General features: G+C 41.6%; 1 protein-coding gene across 1 annotated transcript; it reads left to right on the top strand.

The window, feature by feature from the left end:
• Positions 1–310: 310 nt before the first annotated feature.
• LOC112070031 (SLAM family member 5-like) lies at positions 311–15,497 on the top strand. Its single transcript, XM_024137429.2, has 6 exons — positions 311–461; positions 6,447–6,766; positions 7,055–7,357; positions 7,870–7,959; positions 8,071–8,126; positions 8,454–15,497. Exons 2-6 carry the CDS (start codon positions 6,610–6,612, stop codon positions 8,583–8,585), a joined length of 738 nt encoding a protein of 245 aa, XP_023993197.1. The 5' UTR covers positions 311–461; positions 6,447–6,609; the 3' UTR covers positions 8,586–15,497.
• Positions 15,498–25,125: the final 9,628 nt, after the last annotated feature.

Raw genomic sequence — 25,125 nt, 5'->3', positions numbered from 1 at the left:
TACTTGAACTATTTGCACATTGTTACAACATTGTGTATAGCAATAATATGACATTTTAAGTGTCTCTATTCCTTTTGAACTTTTGTGAGTGTAATGTTTACTGTTTATTTTTATTTTTCACTTTATTTATCTATTTCACTTGCTTTGGCAACGTAAACATATGTTTCCCATGCCAATAAAGTCCTTTGAATTTAAATTACAAGAAGGGACACTCCCCACTTGCTCTGACATGTTTGTCTGGTGGAGAGAGAGAGAGAGACAGAGCACAGAATGTGTGAAAGAGAGAAAGCGTAATAGAGACGGGGAGAGAGAGAGAGAAACAGACAGACAGAGACAGAGAGAAACGGGCATGTGGCGCAATGGGTGGGAGAACGTAGAGTGAATTATACTTAATCTGAGCACCCTATTGAAAAGAAAAATGATAAGATTTGTTCTCTGGATATTACTCTTTCTCAAAAGTGGTAAGTCTGCCTTGTCAAACTGAGAGTCAATTACAAAAGTAGGCTACTATCATGTTACATGACTCTTGTGTAATTTATGTGAATATGCTATATTATTGCAAAGTGCTATGTGGAAAATGATGCAGATTTTTTTGTTTTATAATTTCACAATCGCTTTTTTGGTCATGTCCTTATTGTAAAAGAGAAAATGTGTTCTCGATGACTTACTGGTTAAATCCGGGCTGCCAACTTTTGGGCTCCAGAGTGGTGAAGCAGTCTAAGACACTGCATCTCAGTGTGTGAGGTGTCACTACAGACACCCTGGTTCAAATCCAGGCTGTATCACAACTGCCCGTGATTGGGAGTCCCATAGGGTGGTGCACAATTGGCCGGTTTTGGCCGATGTAGGCCATCACTGTAAATAATAATTTGCTCTTAAATGACTTGCCTAGTTAAATAAAGGTTAAATAAAATTCAAATTAAAAAAAGAAAGCTTAGAGTGAGATTTGCAATGTGAATTTTATTGCCCCCTGGCACAACCCCTAGACGATAATTGTACTTTTTTAAAGCTCATTTCATGGAATTCTACGTGTTTGACATGAGTTAGGCATATGACCAGGGTAAAAATAAATAATAATAAACACAGGTCAGCTGTTTTCAGGATGCTTTGAATATTAAATTAACACTCAAAATTTGACACGTTTGTTACTATGAGATATTGAGGGGATGAAATGTAAAGTACATTTTTAATATCTATGGTTGATGAAGTGGGGAACCAAATCATAGATTGCAGTCTCCTTATCCATAGACTGCTTTCAAGGTAACTCCACAAACATTTTGTAATTTGGGTGGACTATCTCTTTAAAATAGGGCTGGAAGAAAATCCTGCTTGCTGGGTTGTCCTCCTCTGAAGTGCTGTGTGTTTGAAAATGTTCTTTTTATAACAATTGATTTCTCAAAATCACCCAACCTTCAAGGAAAATCTAATGAATATCAATATTCAGGTGGTTTATGTTTACTAGTTGAAGATCCTTGCCATCATCTTACTCTACACAGACAAAATATAATGTGTTTATGAGTCATCGTACCATCTCTGCCTAGCATGTGCACAATACTAAAATGTCCAAAATCATACTTGATTCCTGGAGCATTTAATAGCCAATGCTTATATCGTTTTTTTAATTTAACCTTTATTTAACTAGGCAAGTCAGTTAATAATAACAAATTCTTATTTACAATGACGGCCTACCAAAAGGCAAAAGGCCTCCTGTGGGGACGGGGGCTGGGATTATTTTATTTTTAAATAAAATACCAACATAGGACAAAACACACATCACGACAAGAGAGACACCACAACACTATATAAAGACAGATCTAAGAAACAAATCACATATCACTGTCAAATATACAGGATACGAACGTTCTATTCCAGCTAAAAAAAAATGGATAGGTAGCATTTTGCAACAACAACAAAAAATGTATACACATCAATGGACAAAAAAAAACATAACCAATCATTTCTTATGAAAAAAACTGGTGCATATAGTGTTTTGGAAGTAAACTCTTCAAATCTATCCCGTAGTCATAGTTCTTGTACCCAGTCAACATTCAACATTCAAAATGTAAAGTTTCATCATGCCCTGTTCAACTTACCCACATTATTCTACTTCTTCACAATTTTGCCACTGTAATCATATATTTGAAATCTGATATGCCTACTTGTGTCTTTGAAAATGACTTCCATGAGGCCATGTATTTTTGCAGCCATTCATGGACAGTTTTGAATAATTCAAATAAGCATAAGATAATAAATGCTCCAGGAATCAAAAATCATTTTCAAATGTTTGTATTGTGCAGAGATTATGAGGCAGAGATGGTAGGGGGGCACAACTCATAAACACATTATATTTTGTCTGTGTAGAGTAAGATGATGGCAAGGATCTTCAACTAGTAAACATAAACCACCTGAATATTGATATTCATTTGATTTCTCTTGAAGGTTGGGTGATTTTGAGTTTTTTAACAACAACATTTTCAAACACCCAGCACTTGGGAAAAAGACCAGGGGGGGCAACCCTCCTGGAGAGCAAGCAGTATTTACTTCCAGCCCTATTTTAAATAGATAGTTCACCCAAATTACAAAATACACAATGTTTGTGTCCTTACCTTGAAAGCAGTCTATGGACAAGCAGACTGCAATCTATGATTTGGTTACCCACTGCCATCAACCAATAACATTAATTGTTCAGAGCCTTGGTGTAGTGGTAACACTACCCGGCACGTGTCTCATATAACTTTCCACCTGAGAACAGGGATCAATCCCTGCATCCAACGTTCCCACTGTTTCTAGCATTTGCTTGTCTCCTTATCTCATTTCATTACTGTCTGAATAAAATGTCAATCCACCAAACAAATATTAGCATACTTTACATTTCATCCCATCAAAATCTCAAAGTAACAAAGTTGTCGAATTTTGAGTGTTCATTTAATGTTCGAAGCATCCTGAATACACCTTTTTCCACCAAGGTCATAGACCTAAGCCATGTCAAAATACGTAGAATTGCTGTAAATTTGCTTTAAAACAGTCAAATCTCCTTGGAGGGGGAGAGGGGGACCCCCAGTCCCCCGTCTAGGGATTGCGCCAGGGGTCAATGAAATTCACAGAGCAGACCGCACTCCAAGCTTTTTTCAAAAGTTGTCAGCCCTGTAAGAGGTGTGCCGTGGAAGCTAATGAAGAGGGTGAAATGAATGTGTGTCTCACGCGCGTTGGCAGCTCTGGGTTAAATAAAGGTCAAAATAGTCGTATTTAGTGTTCACGAGTTAGAAATGTGAACTAAAGTGTAGGCTACACCAGGGGCGAAAATCTGATATCAACCTTGGAGGGGACAATTACATTACATTTTCTCAAGAGCAATTCCTGAGGGGGACACCAAAAGTAGTGCTGTAACACATAGCCTATCGTTGTAATATGTTAAATGTATATTGAGGAACCATAATTCCTACAACTGAATAATTGATAGGTACAGTAGTTAACTGAAGGGTTTAACCAACTTGTTCAAATGTTTAAATCATTATATATACTACTAATAATAAGTTATAGCAGTGCTCCTTACCAGTCCAGTATGTATGCAGGTATTCGTACTTACAACTAGCAATATCAAGAAAGGCCAGTAGGTAGCAATGGTACTGTCACCTGTATGGGTGTAGTTTTCATAAATACAATGAACATGGTGTGATCTCATCTAAAATACTCCATTGAGAACCATCACAAAGTTAGTCTCCGTATTGAATTGACCTTTTAATTTGACTTTTTCTGATACATTTATATAGTCATTAAATGTGCCACTGGCCTGAGTCTACTACAATCTTTACAAGAACAAAAAGCTTAAATAAGTACGTTCTAAAAGCAAATAACTACTTCAATGAAAAACCCAAATAAATCAACCAAAATATCCTTCAGTCAGTGTCTCAACTCTTCAAACACCAGCTATGGACAGTATGTCGCACAGTATGCAATTTTAAATAAAATACATGAAATAATAATTTGTAAGTGTACTGTCATGTACTAAAAACTACTCTCCTCTAGGCTGCTTAGTACCCGCTCATACTGCCCTAGCACAGTCTCATAGCAGTATTCCGCACAGTCCACCTTGTTGGACATAGGGGTTTCCGGGTGGGCAGATGTGTTTCTTTGGACGTGGCAATTGATTCAAACATGCTCTTAAACTTTCCTGACTGGCCATAGAGGACACCTAACTGATGGACCAGAAAGGGAATCCCGGATCAGTGGGGAGGCTGAGCAGCCAGCCTGTGTAATCAGATTTACACAGTGTGCTCCACAATGAACATAGGGGCTAATGGCTGCTGCCTTCTCACAATTGCCTGTGCACCTGTGTATTTTCCTGCCATGTTTGAGGCACCATCGTAACTCTGCCCACGTAAGCCAGACATGGGCAAATTGAGCCTCAACAACACTTCAGTTGCCACTTTCGCAATGCCCTCGCCTGTTGTCTCCGACACCCTGTATAGCCCAATAAACTCCTCGTGAGGGACAAGGTCATGGTCAACATAATGCAAAAGACACTCTCCTGTTCAGCACCAGAGACATCTTGAGTACCATCAACAATTATGAAAATTGTACAATCGGAAGAGACCTAATCTCAGCTGCAATGCCTCGAATGATTGTAATGGCCATGATGTTCAGAATTTCATTCTGTGCTTTGGGCCTCTTGAAACGTCAACACTCTGTTGGCAAGAGTTTGCGGTTCAAAAATTGTGGGTGTGGCTGATATGGTTTTGTGCCATCACTGAGGTAATGGACAATGCTGTGCCACTGTCCCCTATACTGGTGCTGCTGGCAACAAGGGTGACACCTGGTCCTGCCGTGGCTGTGACATTGTTCTCTGAAGTCTCTCTCCCTGGCTCTTTCCCTTTCACCACCCTCACTGACTCAGTCTGTCTCCTAGAAAAGAAATAAGGTGTTTGCCGTACTCCTAACTACCGGTACCCAAAACTACACAATTAATCACAACAGCAATACCATTGCCATAAACAAATCTTAGTTTAGTCATCAGTTTAAGTTGAGAGCGGGGGTATCCATGGCATTTTCCAATTATGTCCTATTTTACAAGTTAAAAAAATTGAGAACCTTTCATAATGTTGCCAAACAAAGACTCACAAACTTACCTGAGACTCCTGTCCCTGCCTATCTGTCCCCAGCTCTGCTGTCTGTGTGCCATCTGTTGCCTGCTCTGCATCTGTTGCCTGCTCTGCCTATGACATCATTTGTGAAACATTCCATTAGCATTTCACTTCTTTCTTATGAACATTTTATCAACTCGTCTTTGAGATATTAGGCTACTAGAGTTCTTACTTTGCGTTTTGGTGTACTGAAAAATACTCTGATGTCCGTCTTTTTTTTTTTTCTGCCATTTTCTACCTGGCTGGCTGGCTGGCCGGTCTAGCTGCACACACACACATTTACACAACATTGCTACACCTTTTCTAATTTTAATATAGTTTGTTTCATTTGGCTGGCTTCCAACAATAGCTGAATTTGTAAAGCTAGCGAGCACCAATTCCGTTTCTGTGTGGTTTGCTATATAAAAAATAAAAAAAGTGAAATAAAATAAATTTTAAAAAGTTACTAGCGACAGTTTAGCTTTTGCAACGAGACCATTAAATATATTTAAGACATGGTATAAGAGAGTGTAGTTCTGTTCAGTTTGGACTTCAGTTTTCGCTAACCTTATCACAGGGACTTTGAAGCACTACAGCTGCATGCTGATCTTGGAATAAACTAACGATAGCAAAGATTCCATCTTTGACGACGCCACATTAATGGAATAGGTACTAGCTAGCTTTGTTAATGTTTTGCTTTAGTTTGCGCGCTAGCTCTGCAAATTCAGCTAGTGTGTGAACCCTGCCAACATAAAAATGTAAACATTGCTATGGCGGATTGACTGGATTAACCTCACGTCAGTTACGTACATGTGCCTTTCGGACAGTAGATACGAATCCTCTATTACCTTGCCAGCTAAAGAACTGGCAGTGGATCAAACCATTGTGAGGCAAAGGGCGGGGTGGTCGCAATCTTTTGAAACTTAAAAAGGCGCTATTAAGTGTCTATAATCAGCACAACTGCTTTCATTGCGTATTATTAATATATTGAAATTACATAGTTATGTTCAGTGATAGATTGGGGGGGACAAATCAATATTTCCCAGGATGGGGGGGTCGTGTCCCCCCGTCCCCCTGGGATTTCGCCTATGGGCTACACCTAGTAGCCATAACTACAACTCAAAGGATTATAAAATAATAATAAAGACAATACAAAACAAAAACGTACGTACTGTGGTCACTACATACTGTAAAAGTAGAAATAAATTAAGCCTAGTCAATCATGTGCTTGGCTTGGATCCGGGATCACCTACAGGATTTAGTCCTGTTAATGTCTTGTATTGATGTGCTACTGCCCTTAGCCAATGTTTTATTTCTTCCTTTTAGGTCTGATTGATGCTGTAAATGTGACGGGAAGAGAGGGAAGGAAAGTAACTTTAACCGACTGGACTTACTGAACTACGTAGCGGCACTGGTTTAGCATGTCTTTCCATTGAGTCGTTCAGATTCATTTGATAACATAGCTCTGCTGAATGCTGGTGTGATTACAATGAACTACAGTAGGAAGTTCAAAGACAGACTGAAGCTGGATACTCAGACTGGATCTCTCACCATCAGAAACCTCACCATCAACGACTCTGGACTTTATAAAATAGTTATCATCGATACACAGAGTTCATCTAAGCTTGCAAATCTAACTGTCTATGGTGCGTGTCTGGCTTCTTTTTTTACTTCCCTTTTTTCCATTCTCCCATTTAGTCTGTTACCCAGAGTTGTTTTCAATGAAGATCAAGAAAGACCTTTGTATTTAGTTACATGTTTTTAAACTAACATTTACCATGGCTGATCTGAGTCTGCCACATGTTTGCAAAAGAAGTAGCCCACTTCTTCATATATGTTTAGGTCTCATTTATGACATCTTAGTTTTACTGTAACACATTATTTTTTATCTCTGTTTGTCATTGAGTCACTGCTTAATCATTCTGCTATCCCAGCCTCAGTGTCTGCTCCTCACATCAGTCACTCAGTGGACAGTCCATTTAAAAACGTGAGCTGTTCCTTGGTGTGCACTGTGAAGAACGGGAGAGAGGTAATCTTGTCCTGGTACAGAGGAGAGGAGATATTCAACCAGACCAGCAGCCCTGATCTTCTCGCCAATCTCTCTCTCCCTCTGGAGATTAAAAAAATAAACGCTGACACCTACAGATGTGAGGCTTCCAACCCTGCTGACTCAAAACCAACTCCACTCAACTTTCAAACACTCTGCCCTCATTTGTCCTCACGCTCTGCCATCAAAGGTATGTCAACACTGCATATAGTATTGTTTTTCCTTTTTGTGGGTCAGTGAGAGCCAACACCCAGACAGTGTCTGCTCTTCATTTCCTCACTAACAACTTATTTTGTAGGATAGTAAGGGGAGAAATATTTTTAACAGTAAAACCTGAGGGTAGTTTTTACAAAATCCCTCAACATGCGTATTATCATATTGTAATTATTTTAACTTATGTATTACAGCCAGCTGATTTCTGTATTAATTTGCCTATGAGCCTTGTAGCCTACTTTATAATACCTTCATCAATGTCATTAATCGGTATTGACTAAAGCACATGGCATGGGTTTGAACAGCTGAATTTCACTTAGACAGGAAGAATATAGGCTGCAGGTGAATACAGGGCAAGGCCACATACAACATACAGTTGATTAACAAATATGGTAGATGAGAAAAAGTGAATGAAAAAGATATGACAAGCAATGCCAAATGAGTGACTGAACAGTTCCCTCCCCCCACCCTCCATTTTACTCCTGACAGAGTCTGGCCCCATCGCACTGGTCACATTGTTAGCAGTTGGGATAATAAGTGGTGGTATATACTGGGCAGTTAAAATAAGAACATGTGGAGGTAAGTACAATCTGTGTTACAGTTCACATCATACAGAGCACCCTGAAGGTAACAAACACAGAACATAGGTAATTGTGTAATATCATGCCTTTTCCCTAAATGTCAATGCAGCCTGCAAGCAAAGTGAAGAAGACCAACATTATGCTGATGTGAACTTTCAGAGATTGGTAAGGTCAATGTTTATGGATGTGTGCATGCACTGTGTATATATGTGTGCATGCACTGTGTATATGTGTGTGCATGCACTGTGTATATATGTGTGCATGCACTGTGCATATATGTGCGTGCATATTATGATTCTTTCTATGCAACTTCTGTATCTGTGAACACACACACACATTTTAGGATGGAAGTGGTCACTTGTTGTTGGCTTGTATAACATACCAGCCAATGTGATAATACAGAATACATAAGAACAAGCACAGTTTGCAAATGGGTGGATCTTATTGAATTATAGGCTTCTGTTTCTAATTGTTTATGTGCTGGCTTTACAGGTTGGGGATATACCGGTATCTGGCACCGGAGGAGTCTGTTCACCAGAGGAGTCTGTTTTGTACGCAGATGTCAGAATCTCACCTTCTGTTCAGACAGGACTGGATTCAATCACTCCTCTCTCAAAGCTGTGACCTTGGCGTGGTTTAGAGGCTTGTGTGTCTCAATGACCCTGAGAGCTACGCCGGAGGGGGCTTTGGCCCCTGGTAGGTTTGGCCATTCCGGATTGGTCTCCGGTGAGGGGCCAGACCAACGACAGCATTGGTCCTACYTGTTTCACGTTGYCATGGTGCTATAGGTATGCAACTATACCACTCTGACAATGTTACATGCTGTGTGTACAGTTGAAGTCGGAAGTTTACATACACTTACGTTGTAGTCATTAAAACCCATTTTTCAACCACTCCACAAATGTATTGTTAACAAACTATAGTTTTGGCAAGTCGGTTTGGACATCTACTTTGTGCATGACACAAATACTTTTTCCAACAATTGTTTTCAGACAGATTATTTCACTTATAATTCACTGTATCACAATTCCAGTGGGTCAGAAGTTTACATACACTAAGTTGACTGTGATTTTAAACAGTTTGGAAAAATCCAGAAAATGATGTCATTGCTTTAGAGGCTTCTGATAGGCTAATTGACATCATTTGAGTCAATTGGAGGTGTACCTGTGGATGTATTTCAAGGCCTACCTTCAAACTCAGTGCCTCTTTGCTTGACATCATGGGAATATCAAAATAAATCAGCCAAGACCTCAGAAAACAAATTGTGGACCTCCACAAGTCTGGTTCATCCTTATGAGAATTTTACAAATGCCTGAAGGTACCACGTTCATCTGTACAAACAATAGTACGCAAGTATAAACACCATAGCACCCTGCAGTCGTCATACCGCTCAGGAAAGAGACGCATTCTGTCTCCTAGAGATTAACATACTTTGGTATTAAAAGTCCAAATCAATCCCAGAACAACAGCAAAGGACCTTGTGAAGATGCTGATGGAAACAGGTCAAAAGTATCTTTATCCACAGTAAAACGAGTCCTATATTGACATAACCTGAAAGGCCGCTCCGCAAGGAAGAAGCCACTCCTCCAAAACCGCCATAAAAAGCCAGACGGTTTGCAACTGCACATGGGGACAAATATCGTACTTTTTGGAGGAATGTCCGGTGAATCTGATGAAACAAAAATAGAACTGTTTGGCCATAATGACCATCGTTATGTTTGAAGAAAAAAGGGGGATGCTTGCAAGCCGAAGAACACCATCCCAACCGTGAAGAACGAGGGTGGCAGCATCATGTTGTGGGGGTGCTTTGCTGTAGGAGGGACTGGTGCACTTCACAAAATAGATGGCATCATGAGGATGGAAAATGATGTGGATATATTGAAGCAACATCTCTAGACATCAGTCAGAAAGTTAAAGCTTGGTCGCAAATGGGTCTTCCAAATGGACAATGACCCCAAGCATACCTCCAAAGTTGTGGCAAAACGGCTTAAGGACAACAAAGTCAAGGTATTGGAGTGGCCATCACAAAGCCCTGACCTCAATCCTATAGAAAATTTGTGGGCAGAACTGAAAAAGCGTGTACGAGCAAGGAGGCCTACAAACATGACGCAGTTACACCAGCTCTGTCAGGACGAATGAGCCAAAATTCACCCAATTTATTGTGGGAAACTTGTCGAAGGCTACCTGAAACATTTGACCCAAGTTAAACAATTTAAAGGCAATGCTACCAAATACCAATTGAGTGTATGTAAACTTCTGACCCACTGGGAATGTGATAAAAATTTATAAAAGCTGAAATAAATCATTTTCTCTACAATTATTCTGACATTTCACATTCTTAAAATAAAGACAGGGAATTTGGCCTAAGACAGTGAATTTTTACTTGGATTAAATGTCAGGAATTGTGAAAAACTGAGTTTAAATGTATTTGGCTGAGGTGTATGTAAACTTCCGACTTCACTGTATATTCCTGCATTGTCAGATTAGTACGTAACGCATCATCCATCTGATCCACATAATCGCATATTCCTTCTTTCGGACCGCGCGTACAGTTACTAATTTTACTAATTTTACAATCTAAACAATATATTCCCAACTGTAGTTAAGAATCCCTCAAATGCATCATCTGCTGTCGCCGGGTCACACGCTTCGCTTCCGGAGGACCAAGACGACATTCGATATCCCTGTGTCAGTGTTGGCAACATGGCCCGTGGCAAAAGCGAGTGTACAACATGATTTCAATCTCCAGCATGGAACCCATTGTCGAAAGCGACATATTTTTTATCTTCTTCTGTGGTTTGACAACTTCTTGATCTTTGGAAAGATTCAAAGTATGCAGCATCTGTCTCGCAAAGGAACCACAAGGAGGCATTGCATTTCTATTCCACCGTGGATGGTCCTCTTTCAAATGAATGACATCCGGCGCAATGTAACAGAGTGCTTACATTAATGTGAATGAATCCTATGAATTAAAATGGTCAATTTAGGTACAATCAATTAGCCTAATTTCTCAGAGATCAAATTCTATCTCAACACGTGTTTTTATAGAAATGCGAATATTATCTGTTTCTAACGACAGAAATGATTTCAGAACAATCTGAGATGGTGGGTGTCATGGCTTGCTGAAGTGACAAGGAATGACCAAATAGATAAACAGAATGTAAACTGCCTGAAGGCCCAAAAAACAGGATCAGGCCAGGTATTGTGTGTTAATACTGAATGTTAATATCCATTGTGAGAGAATGAAAAATAGTAGTAAATGTGTCAAGACAAAACAAAGCAGTTCAGAAGAAAATTGAATAAAAACGTGCACAACTGCAGGGTGAAAATAACTGAAAAAAAATTGCCTTTATAGAAATATAAATGTTTGAGTTGTCAGATGCTATATCTTTTCAACACTATAAGGGGAGTAAAGAACAGTATATTTGAAAGTTATCCAGCATTCTGCAGCTACCATCAGAGTTGCATGTCTCTTTCTATGACCGTGGTGTGGTCATTTTATTTACATATGATCAGAAGCATAGCTGATAGGAATGTGTTTTACAGAATACAGGCCTACACAGACGACTTCTGATCTTCTGTACATCACAGTTCTATCTGCAAGGTTCTTTGAATAAGCCCCTGACGTTAGTCTAATAACAAAACCCACAAACGGAGAGAGAGTGTGGGAGACTCTTATGGTTGCTCAATTAAGACTACAAATATACATGTATCAAAATGAACATGTCAGCCAATGTGGATTTCCCAGAGTCAAACCCTTCATCATCCCCAGAGTATAGTGTGTGCATGCATATGTATGTGTCCATGCACGATTGCATGCTGTGTAGAAATGAGCTTCTTTCTCACCATAGCGTGTGGTTATCGCTTCTCAGTCTGTTCACTTTGTAGTCAGTAGCCTATATGGGTCAGTCACTCTCATTCTCACTTGCTTATAGGAGAGATGTGGTACCTTCCTCCAGCACTGTACAGCTTCTCTTACGCAAAATAGCTCACGCCACAAACCATGCTCTCAATCCCTTTTGGATAAGAAAGGAGATATAACAGACTGACCCTAGCCCCCCAACACAGACACATAAACTATGACTGCATAAATACTGGAGGCTGAGACAGGAGGACTCGGGAGACACTGTGGCCCCGTCCGACGATAACCCCGGACAGGGCAAAGCAGGCAGGATTTAACCCCACCCACTTTGCCAAAGCACAGCCTCACACCACTAGAGGGATATCTTCAAACCACCAACTTAATACCCTGAGACAAGGCCGAGTATAGCCCACGAAGATCTTCCCCATGGCACGAAGAGGAGGAGGAGGAAGATCAAGAAGAGGAGGAGGAACAAGCAAAATAGCCTGGATAAATCCAGTATGTTTTATGCTATCATACCAACTCCTTGTCTGTCCTTGTCATGCCAAACACCGGCATGTTTGGCATGACAATGAGTGAAAAGGATTTGGCATGATGGCACAGGCTGGATTTCTCCAGGCTTCAAGCACACACCATAAAATGGGAACTATAATTAACTAAGTTGAGTTAGCATTATACCATAGGCTCTGTAATATATGCAGATTTAACAAATTGGTGCAATTATCGCACATTAATTTGAACTTGTCTGTCTGGGAAAATACTAAAGCCCCACTCCTTGAAAAACAACAAAACAGCAACTCTGCCACTTGGTTTGCTATAAAGCTGAGGAATGGGGCTGGAGAAACGTAACCATAGAAAGTCTCACCAAGTTGACTACTTTAAAATGGTGTATGTCTTCGATGTTAAATGGCACTGACCATACTCAAGTTTTGTGCAAAGTGCGCTCTCTATCCAACTCTAGGGAGTGAGGTTACATAAAAACTGTGATGCAGCCTTTGCTTGAGTAGCTTTCTCAGGAGCGGTTAGTTGAGTTTTTATACAAGAAAAGGCAAGTGGTGAATTTCTTAACAATTATGTTCAGGTCTCTTATCATGTGGACTTTAGACTTGATATTACTTTTGTGTTTTTTTATTCTCAGTGTGCTGTACATACTGAAGTTTAGACAGAAGTGAAGACAGTAGGCAGGTTTCCATTGACCCAGGTTTATTCCACAAAAGCAATGTTGCAAAAAAGATAATTGCGACATATGTAATGGAAACAGCAGGTACAGAAGACATTTTTTGTAAAGATCGACAACATTTGTATCTGTTCGACACTGGTCGGTTTTTCTTTTGTCAAACTTTCGCGACAAATGAACTCAGGTGGGATGTGCAACTCAGGACCACATGAACCCACTGGCACAGAGCTGAAGCCTACAGTTGTAGCCATTAGGGCTGCATACTGAATGTCAACTTGCACTCTTTAGATGGGGTACAATTAAAGGAAAGTAAATATATGGCTAGGGGGGATGTGACTAACTGACAGAGATACACAGATGCTCACCTCCAGGAAAGGTTCTGCAACACTCAGGAGTCATGTGTTACTATGTGTACTAACTGTGTCTGTGCTTGCAGTCTTTTTGGCGTCAGTCCAGCTACTCAAGTAATCATTGTTAGAGAGTGTGTGTTTGTGTGTTACTTCTGCTTTTTCAACATTTAGAGAAGTGTATCAGACAGGTAAAAAAAAATGCAACTGTCTGACCAAGCAGAGGAAGGGCCACTTTATTTGACCTGCATCCTGTGTTCAAACATGTCTGAGTTTTTTGGGCTAAAATGTCCTGGTACTGTAAAACTCACAATGCCGGTGACCTTAATAAGGACCAGTTGAAGCAAAATAGCCCCATAACATCAAAGATCCACAACTATATTTTAGAGTAGGGATGAGGTATTTTCTGCATGTGCATTGTTCTTTCAAAAGCCAAACCCACCGCTGCTGTGTGTGGCCAACAAGATTTATTTTCAGGTCATATGACCATAGTACCGGTGCCAATGCCATTTCGCAAATTCCAGGCAGTGATATGGTCAGATGTCATAAAAATAGAGGTCTTTGGCCATGCACACCAATGGTGTGTATTATTTATATTTTTTGCTGACCTTTATCAAGGCATCCAATAATCGCAAACCCCACTGTACATATGTGACTGTGTCTCTGCTTGTGACCACAGACTAATTTCCTTTCCCATCAGTCTGTCACATTGTGTGGTCAGCGCTTTTCTGTCCCATGTTACTAGTGGTTTGACCCCACTGAGAAGCAGCCCCACACAGTCTTCTCTGCGTATAGGAGTGGTGAAATACCACTGCTATGAATACATTCCACTGCAGCGAACAAAATAGTTCTCAATAATACTAAAGGTCTACTCATCAGTTTTACAATGGTCGGATCCATTTAGGCCTGTAGGGGTCTTTAGATTTCTAAAAGATAAAGTGTAACACTGGAAAAGGAGGGCTATTCTGCATGGGTGGGTAGGCCTGGGAGTGTAACTTTACAGTGCTTTTCTACAACATTGTTTTCAAATTTTCTAACTGAATGAAGTATGCAAATCGGTAATTTGCATACCTAACTTGCTTAGAAAATGTGTTCTGCCTGTTCTTCAACCGAAGGGAGACTCCAGCGTACATACTCCAGACACTTGATAATAAAGTATGCATACGGCATAAGCCTAATATCTTTCCGTGTTTATGTCTCACCCACACAAACTCACATACCAAACTAATGTTCATCTAAAATGGTTTAGGATCCTATTCACTTGAATTATCCACTAGCATTTTCCACGAGAATTTAGTTGACTAAATTAATAATACTTCATTAAACTTCAATAGATTTCAGCCAATATGACTTGCATGAGAGAAAACAACAGTTTCTCCACTTCTAAACATTCTATGCAGGAAATTCTTATCATGCTTTATGTTTATATTTCAGTTGTTGCGTATATTACATTTGTTTTATTTGATGACTTTATGATTTCATTCCAAGTCATCATCTCACCTCTATATAGCTGCTGCCTATGCTGTCTGACAAAATTGCTATTTTAGTAGATCTTCAAAGTAAATACGGCATAATTTTATTATTGCTGAAAACCAAATATCAATCACTTATAGATATTTTTTTCAGGTTGAGATACCCCGCGAAGCAAATGCTCTCTATCAATTTRGATAARGCGTTCTTCTGTCTCTTCTCTCCATCTCTGTCTGARGCACACTAACCACATAGGTGGTTTGCCGTAGCAAGCTACCTGATTTCGTTTTTTTCATGATCGATCTCTGTCTGCCACGCCCTGATCTGTTTCACCTGTCCTTGTGATTGTCTCCACCCCCTCCAGGTGTCGCTGATTTTCCCCAATGTATTTATCCATGTGTTTCCTGTCTCTCTGTGCCAGTTCGTCTTGTATGTTTTTCCAAGTCAACCAGTGTTTTTCCCGTTCTCCTGCTTTTTGCTATTCTCCTTTTTCTAGTCCTCCTGGTTTTGACCCTTGCCTGTTTCTGGACTCTGTACCCACRTGTCTGACCATTCTGCCTGCCTTGACCACGAGCCTGTCTGCCACTCTYTACCMCCTGGACTCTGATCTGGTTCTGACCTTTTGCCTGTCCACGACCATTCTGTTGCCTACTCCTTTTGGATTAATAAACATTGTAAGACTCCAACCATCTGCCTCCTGTGCCTGCATCTGGGTCTCGCCTTGTGTCATGATAGTGTCGAGGGAGGATATGGTTTTTACATATTGTGTATATTTATATTTAACACATTTCTGTTTGTTGGCAATGTCAATTTTGCATTTTTCCCCCCAAATATTTACTTTTTTGTTCGATAGCTGGACAGGCAAACGCCGCCTAGTACCAATCTGTAAACCAATCAAAACGTGTGTACTATCCGTGGTACTATCGCTGCTGATCACATCTGCCAAACACATTATCTGTATCTAAGCTGGTAGACAGCTGGTTATGACAGAGAGTTCTCTGTCCAACACACTGCTCTCAGGTAACGTATTTGTATTTATTTGTAATTAACTATTTAGTTATATAAATGTGATACCATCAATGCACCCAACTTAGAACACAGGAACCTTAGTAAAGTAGCTATTTTGCTAGATAGTTACAACAAATATAACTGTTGCTAGCTAACAGGAGCAGATAGCTTTATCATTAGCTAGCATGTCATTTCGGGACAAGGAGCATTTTAGGTATCAGTTTATTCCAAGTAATATTTGAAGACCACACAAATCTATACGACAAGCAGTGTAAATCTAATACAGTCATCAAGGCAGGACCCACTAATTTCATTCATACTGACGAATGAGAAATGCCACATTATCCATGTCAATAGTTGGAGTAGGATGATTGCATAACACCCTGCTTCAAACTGTCAGGATGTTAATTGTCTAGCTCACAAACTACACTCCTCTGCTGTGATGATTTATTTTATTAATTCTTGTCTCTCACTTTTATCTCACATGTTCTATTTAGAACTCCTGTGTTCTGTTCCTGTAAATCAACCAAGTGCTATTCACCAAGCATGGGCTGATTCACTCTCCTGTGAGGAGAACCATTCTACTGCAGTTTGAACTAGCCCTGCCGTCACTATTTAGACATTGGCACCACATGCATTAGCTTGTTGTCTTTTCTTTGTGAGGTTTGTCTTAGACAGTCTAGAGCAGGGGTGTCAAACATACGGCCCGCGGGCCGGAACCGGCCCCCAAGGAGGTTCGATCAGGCCCGCAGGATAATTTGAAAGTGGAAAAAATGCATAAAAGACATGGAATTAATATTTTTAATTCGCTGCAATTCATGGATTATCCGCTAAGGGGCGCACTCTTTCCATCAGAGTAGAAGACAAGCTGCATCACTGAGACAGACTGAAAACAGCAGACGGTATCAATGCGCCATCTGCTGCTTGTTACGACGTTGTTAATACCTTGGTCTCTACCTCTCCGCTACACCCTCATTAGCCAAAATGTCGTTATCCAAACGGAGAAAAGTATAAGGGTTGTAGAATTTTCAAAAAGAAAATGGACCACGTCCTATTTTATTTACAGAGATGCACGGAAAACCTTCGTGCTTGGTGTGTTTTGCAACAAGTTTTCGGTATTGAAGGAATATAATATTCGACGCACTACGAGACTCATCACAGCGAAAAATATGACGGCTTGCAAGGACAACTGAGAAGAGATAAGATTGAATTGCTGGCGGGTCTGAGGAAACAGCAGTCAACTTCAGAGCCGAGAAGTCAGTGAAGCAGCGGTAAAAGCCAGCTACCTAATTGCTAGCGAAATAGCATTAGCATCGAAGCCGTATTAGACTCTAAGGAAATATGAGGTGTTTCATGAAATGTTTTGTAAAAGGATAGTTCATTAAATTTCAATATTTTCCTAATGTTCTTGTGCTTCTTTACACCAAAACAAAGGAAAGACATGATATTTTGGTTATTTATAGCAGAGTATGGTATAATTTTAATGGTCCGGCCCACTTGACATCTCCCTAGGCCGTATGTGGCCCACGATGCGAAATGAGTTTGACAGCCCTGGTCTAGAGTATTTTAGAGTTGAAGAACTTGTTTGAGCATCTCGAAGACTATTTTCTATATAGAATCAGTGTAATAGGTGACAGATTATTTTACTATTTTAACATGCAGTGGCGCACCGGTTCCAGAATCTCAGAAACGGCCAGCCTCCTGGGCTTTTCACACGCGACAGTGTTTAGGGTTTAACGAGAATGGTGTGACGAATAAAAAACATGCGCAGTATGACGTTGTGCAGAACGGCATCTCAATGCACAACTTGTCGGTTCTTGTAACAGATGGGCTATTGCAGCAGATGATCACACTGGATTCCACTCCTATCGGCTAAAAACAAGAAGAAGGGGCTCCAATGTTTTGCTAGCACAAACTGGAATATGTTCCGGGATTCCTCCAATGGTATTGAGGAGTACACCACACCAGTGGCACAGCCTACCAGAGGAGCTAAACTACTTCTATGCTCTCTTCGAGGCAAATAACACTGAAAGCACCAGCTGTTCCGGAAAACTGTGTGATCACGCTCTCCGCAGCCGATGTGAGTAAGACCTTTAGACAGGTCAACATTCACAAGGCCGCATGGCCAGACGGATTACCGGGACGTGTACTGCGAGCATGCGCTGACCACCTGGCAAGTGTCTTCACTGGCATTTTCAACCTCTCCCTGTCCGAGTCTGTTTTAAGCAGACCACCATAGTCCCTGTGCCCATGAACACTAAGGTAACCTGCCTAAACGACTACCAACACAAGTGGTTTGAAATGCTGGTCATGGCTCACATCAACACCATCATCCCAGAAATCCTAAACCCACTCCAATTTGCATACCACCCCAACAAATCCACAGATGATGCAATCTCCATTGCACTCCACACTGCCCTTTCCCACCTGGACAAAACGAACACCTATATGAGAATGCTATTCAGTGACTACAGCTCAGCGTTCAACACCATAGTGCCCTCAAAGCTCATCAATAAGCTAAGGACCCTGGGACTAAAGCCCTCCCTCTGCAACTGGATCTTGAACTTCCTGACGGGCCACCCCCAGGTGGTAAGGGTAGGTAACAACACATCCGTCACAATGATCCTCCACACAGGGGTCCCTCAGGGGTGTGTGCTCAGTCCCCTCCTGTACTCCCTGTTCACTCATGACTGCATGGCCAGGCACGACTCCAACACCATCATTAAATTTGCAGATGACACAGCAGTGGTAGGCCTGATTACCGACAGCGATGAGACAGACTATAGGGAGGAGGTTAGAGACCTGGCCGTGTGGTGCCAGGACACCAACCTCTCCCTCAATGTGATCAAGACAAAGGAGATGATTGTGGACTACAGGACAAAGAGGACTGAGCACACCCCCATTCTCATCGATGGGGCTGCAGGTTGAGAGCTTCAAGTTCCTTGGTGTCCATATCACCAGCAAACTAACATGGTCCATGCACACCAAGACAGTCGTGAAGAGGGCACGACAAAGCCTATTCCCCCTCTGGAAACTGAAAAGATTTGGCATGGGTCCTCAGATCCTCAAAAGGTTCGACAGCTACACCATCGAGAGCATCCTGACTGGTTGCATCACTGCCTGGTATGGCAACTGCTCGGCCTCCGACCGCAAGGCACTACAGAGGGTAGTGCGAACGGCCCAGTACATCACTGGGGCCAAGCTTCCTGCCATCCAGGACCTCTATACCAGGTGGTGTCAGAGGAAGGCCCTAAAAATTGTCAAAGACCCCAGCCACCCTAGTCATAAACTGTTCTCTCTGTTACCGAGCGGTACTGGAGCGCCAAGCCTAGGTCCACGTGGCTTCTAAACAGCTTCTACACCAAGCCATATGACTCCTGACCATCTAATCAAATGGTGCTACCCAGAGTATTTGGTGTGCCCCCCCCCCCCTCTTTACACCATTGCTACTCTCTGTTGTCATCTATGCATAGTCACTTTAAAAACTCTACCTACATGTACATACTACCTCAAATAACCGGTGCCCCCTCACATTGACACTGTATCAGTACCCCCCTGTATATAATTTCGCTACTGTTATTTCACTGCTGCTCTTTAATTACTTGTTACTTTTATCTCTTATTCTTCTCTGTATTCTTTTAACTGTATTGCTGGTTAGGGGCTCGTAAGTAAGCATTTCACTGTACCTGTTGTATGCGGCGCATGTGACTAAGAAGTACATTAATTTCCAAAGGAACGCTGCATTTGCATTGCAGCATTGTGTTGCAGAGGCAGTTGCAGTGCATTCTTTGTGGTGCATGCGTTGGATGTATCGAATGTATGCATCAAACTAGACGGCTTGACAGAAACGGTAGCAGAAGGTGAATGTTGAACTTTTGTTGCACACATTTCCCGATGATGCTGCATACCATTTTGCGCAATGAAGCTGTAAGCGTGATCAAGGTTTTACCCATGATACATTACGGTTTTGATCCTCTCGAACACGGACAATGAGAGAAGTGAAAAAAATCTCCTTAGTTGGTAATTTTCTCAATCTAAAGGCACAACCTAGATTCGAGACAATGTCTTAAGTAGTTGAACATGTTATTACTCCAACGTGATTCCCTGATCCACCTCTACGCAGACGACGCCATTCTGTATACATCTGGCCCTTCTTTAGACACTGTGTCAACTAACCTCCAAACGAGCTTCAATGCCATACAACGCTCCTTCCATGGCCACCAACTGCTCTTAAATGCTAGTAAAACCAAATGCATGCTTTTCAACCATTCGCTGCCCACACCCGCCCGTCCGACTAGCATCACTACCCTGGACGGTTCTGACCTAGAATATGTGGACAACTACAAATACCTAGGTGTCTGGTTAGAATGTAAACTCTCCTTCCAGACTCATATTAAACATCTCCAATCCAAAATTAAATCTAGAATCGGCTTTCTATTTCACAACAAAGCCTCTTTCACTCACACCGCCAAACTTACCCTAGTAAAACTGACTATCCTACCGATCCTCGACTTCGGCGATGTCATCTACAAAATAGCTTCCAATACTCTACTCAGCAAACTGGATGCAGTCTATCACAGTGCCATCTGTTATGTTACCAAAGTCCCTTATACCACCCACTACTGCGACCTGTATGCTCTAGTCGGCCGGCCCTCACTACATATTCGTCGCCAGACCCACTTTGCTCCAGGTCATCTATAAGTCTTTGCTAGGTAAAGCTCGCCTTATCTCAGCTCACTGGTCACAATAACAACACCCACCCGTAGCACATGCTCCACTAGGTATATCTCACTGGTCATCCCCAAAGCCAACACCATATTTCCCTCACTAACTTTAAACATCAGCTATCTGAGCAGCTAACCAGTCGCTGCAGCTGTACATAGTCCATATGTAAATAGCCCACCCAATCTACCTCTCTCATCCCCATATTGTTTTTATTTACTTTTGTGCTCTTTTGCACACCAGTATCTCTACTTGCACATCATCATCTGCTCATTTATCACTCCAGTGTTAATCTGCTAAATTGTAATTACTTTGCTACTATGGCCTATTTATTGCCTTACGTCCTCACACCATTTGCACACACTGTATATAGACACTCTTTTTTTTCTATTGTGTTATTGACTGTACGCTTGTTTATTCCATGTGTAACTCTGTGTTGTTGTTTGTGTCGCACTGCTTTGCTTTATCTTGGCCAGGTCGCAGTTGTAAATGAGAACTTGTACTCAACTAGCCTACCTGGTTAAATAAAGGTGAAATAAAAAAATATATAATAATAAACGTGGTGAAAGTGACAAACTGACACGTTTTAACTTTGGTCAATACAACTTTATATGATTTGGCCTTTGATTTGATGCCCTGCACATGCACAGATTGCCGCAAAACAACCGTTAGACCAGATGATGTGTCTCTGCTTAGCTAGCAAACGGCGATATGACATCACTTACAAGTGTGATCGGGGCTTTTCTAATGAAGAAGAAGATTCTGACTATCTTCATACTGTCCTGTCTTTGCTACTGTGCTACGGACATGTTGCAGAAGCAGGTGGTGACTCCACTTCTGTACACAGTCATTTTTTGGACAGGTGAGACACTTTTTCAACTATGAACCCAGTGTGAGCCTGATGGAATTCGCCCATTAATTGATGCAATTTCTCGCCTGAGCGGAAAAACACGCTCTTTAGCTCTATTTCACCTCTAAATAGGATGTTTAGTCAATTTGACAAAGTTTGTAACCAGCTTGATATCTGACTAGCATTACAAGGGCAAATGCTCCCTTCTGCTGCTTGAGAGACAGTGCTCACACCACTGTGAAGTGAACAACAATACGCGATTAGCAACAATAGTGGAATCTGCGGTTTGCATTCAAAATAAAAGTCCAGCACTGAAACTGATGCAATTGGATGCAAATAGTGGAATCAAATCAAATCAAATTTTATTTGTCACATACACATGGTTAGCAGATGTTAATGCGAGTGTAGCGAAATGCTTGTGCTTCTAGTTCCGACAATGCAGTAATAACCAACAAGTAATCTAACCTAACAATTCCACAACTACTACCTTATACACACAAGTGTAAAGGGATAAAGAATATGTACATAAAGATATATGAATGATATGGTACAGAACGGCATAGGCAAGATGCAGTAGATGGTATAGTGTACAGTCTATACATATGAGATGAGTAATGTAGGGTATGTAAACATAAAGTGGCATAGTTTAAAGTGGCTAGTGATACATGTATTACATAAAGATGGCAAGATGCAGTAGATGATATATTGTACAGTATATACATATACATATGAGATGAGTAATGTAGGGTATGTAAACATTATATTAAGTGGCATTGTTTAAAGTGGCTAGTGATACATTTTACATAATTTCCATCAATTCCCATTATTAAAGTGGCTGGAGTTGAGTCAGTATGTTGGCAGCGGCCACTAAATGTTAGTGGTGGCTGTTTAACAGTCTGATGGCCTTGAGATAGAAGCTTTTTTCAGTCTCTCGGTCCCTGCTTTGATGCACCTGTACTGACCTCGCCTTCTGGATGATAGCGGGTGAACAGGCAGTGGTCGGGTGGTTATTGTCCTTGATGATCTTTTGGCCTTCCTGTGACTCGGGGTGGTGTAGGTGTCCTGGAGGGGAGGTATTTTGCCCCCGGTGATGCGTTGTGCAGACCTCACTACCCTCTGGAGAGCCTTACGGTTGTGCAGAGCAGTTGCCGTACCAGGCGGTGATACAGCCCGACAGGATGCTCTCGATTGTGCATCTGTAGAAGTTTGTGAGTGCTTTTGGTGACAAGCCGAATTCTTCAGCCTCCTGAGGTTGAAGAGGTGCTGCTGCGCCTTCTCACAATGCTGTCTGTGTGGGTGGACAACAATTCAGGTTGCCGTTGATGTGTACACCGAGGAACAACTTTCCACCTTCTCCACTACTGTCCCGTTGATGTGGATAGGGGGGTGCTCCCTCTGCTGTTTTCCTGAAGTCCACAATCATCTCCTCAATCATCTCCAATCATGCTACAATTGGACTGGATAATGGTGAACAAAGTTGGAAAGTAGTTAAACATTTTCAACAAAAGAAACAATGGAATTAATTTGTCAATAAACAGTAAAATTACAAATCGCACTGTGGATGTATTATTAGACTTCAGAATTGCATTAGGACATAATTATATGCAATTATATCAGCATCACCTAAGGATGTAATCCATGAAATTAGGTATCAACCTAGTCTTGTAAACTATAAAACAAAAAGTCGCCACAGTCTATGTTAACTCCAGTAATTTATTGGGAAACCAATGAATGTTCAATATGTAGAGTCCCTTGACTTTTTCCACATTTTTGTTACATCACAGCCTTTTCTCTAAAAAAATTTTTTTTACGTGTCCCTCATCAATCTACACACAATATCCCATAGATTAAAGCAAAAATAGGTTTATAAAATAATCAAATCAAAGTTATTTCACGGTGCACCGAATACAACAGTGTAAACCTTACAGTGAAATGCTTACTTACACCCTACTAAACAAGTGGGTTGTTAAGTAAAATATAGGTATTAGGTGAACAATAGTCGGGCTAATTAGAGAACTACATGTAGGTATGGTTAATGTGACTATGCATAATGAAAAACAGAGAAGCAGTAGCGTAAAGGAGGGGATTGGTGGTGGTGGGTGGTGGGTGGGGACACAATGCAGATAGTAACAGTAGCCAATGTGCGGGGGCACGGTTAGTCAGGTTAATTGAGGTAATTATGTACATAATGTATAGTTAAAGTAACTAGGCATATATATAAATAGAGAGTAGCAGCAGCGTAAAAGAGGGGTTGGGGGGTGGGACAATGCAAATAGTCCAGGTAGCCATTTGATTAATTGTTCACGAGTCTTATTGCGTTGGGGGAAAAAACTGTTCACCTTTTGATCCTAGACTTAGCGCTCCGGTACCGCTTGCCATGCGGAAGTAGAGAGAACATTCTATGAATGTTGGCTGGGGTCTTTGACAATTTTTAGGGCCTTCCTCTGACACCGCCTGGTGTAGAGGTCCTGGATGGCAGGCAGCTTAGCCCCAGTGATGTACTGGGCCGTACGCACTATCACCTGTAGTGCCTTGATGTCGGAGGCCGAGCAGTTGCCGTACCAGGCAGTGATACATCCAGTCAGGATGCTCTTGATGGTGCAGCTGTCGAACATTTTGAGAATCTGAGGACCCATGCCAAATATTTTTAGTTTCCAGAGGGGGAATAGGCTTTGTCGTGCCCTCTTCATGACTGTCTTGGTGAGTTTGGATCATTCTAACCTGCTCCACAACAGCCACGTCGATGAGAATGGGGGTGTGCTCGGTCTTCCCTTTCCTGTAGTCCACAATCATCTTCTTTGTCTTGATTATGTTGAGGGATAGGTTGTTATTCTGGCACCACACGGCCAGGTCTCTGACATCCTCCCTATAGGCTGTCTCGTCGTTGTCAGTGATCAGGCCTACCACTGTTGTGTCATCTGCAAACTTAATGAAGGTGTTGGAGTTGTGGGTGAACAGGGAGTACAGGAGGGGACTAAGCATGCACCCCGGAGGGGCTCCAGTGTTGAAGATCAGCGTGGAGGATGTGTTGCTACCAACCCTCACCACCTGGGGCCCGTCAGGAAGTCCAGGATGCAGTTAAAGAGGGAGATGTTTAGTCCCAGGATCCTTAGCTTATTGATGAACTTTGAGGGTACTATGGTGTTGAACGCTGAGCTGTAGTCAATGAATAGCATTCTCTCGTAGGTGTTCCTTTTGTCCAGGTGGGAAAGGGCAGTGTAGAGTGCAATAGAGATTGCATCATCTGTGGATCTGTTTGGGCAGTATGCAAATTGGAGTGGGTCTAGGGTTTCTGGGATAATGGTGTTAATGTGAGCCATTACCAGCCTTTCGAAGCACTTCATGGCAATGGACGTGAGTGCTATGTTTTGGTAGTTGTTTAGCCAGGTTGCCTTAGTCCCTGTGCCCAAGAACACTATGGTGGTCTGCTTGAAACATGTTGGTATTACAGACTCAATCAGGGACATGTTGAAAATGTCAGTGAAGACACCTGCCAGCTGGTCAGCACATGCCCGGAGCACACGTCCTGGTAATCTGTCTGGCCCCGCTGCCTTGTGAATGTTGACCTGTTTAAAGGTCTTACTCACATTGGCTACTGAGAGCGTGATGACACAGTCGTCCGGAACAGCTGATGCTCTCATGCATGCCTCAGTGTTGCTTGCCTCAAAGCGAGCATAGAAGTGATTTAACTTGTCTGGTAGGCTCGTGTCACTGGACAGCTTGTGGCT

The sequence above is a fragment of the Salvelinus sp. IW2-2015 genome, unplaced genomic scaffold (genome assembly GCF_002910315.2).
Source record: "Salvelinus sp. IW2-2015 unplaced genomic scaffold, ASM291031v2 Un_scaffold1204, whole genome shotgun sequence".
NCBI classification, from domain to species: Eukaryota; Metazoa; Chordata; class Actinopteri; order Salmoniformes; family Salmonidae; genus Salvelinus; species Salvelinus sp. IW2-2015.
Note: the sequence above shows the minus strand (reverse complement) of the source record. Positions and strands in the feature narration are given on the sequence as shown.

Bases quoted from the DNA above. Each gene is read 5' to 3' on its own strand.
- LOC112070031 (XM_024137429.2), top strand. From the start codon at position 6,610: ATGAACTACAGTAGGAAGTTCAAAGACAGACTGAAGCTGGATACTCAG. The intron at 6,767-7,054 runs GTGCGTGTCTGG...CTGCTATCCCAG, and splicing joins TGCAAATCTAACTGTCTATG to CCTCAGTGTCTGCTCCTCAC. The intron at 7,358-7,869 runs GTATGTCAACAC...TACTCCTGACAG, and splicing joins CTCACGCTCTGCCATCAAAG to AGTCTGGCCCCATCGCACTG.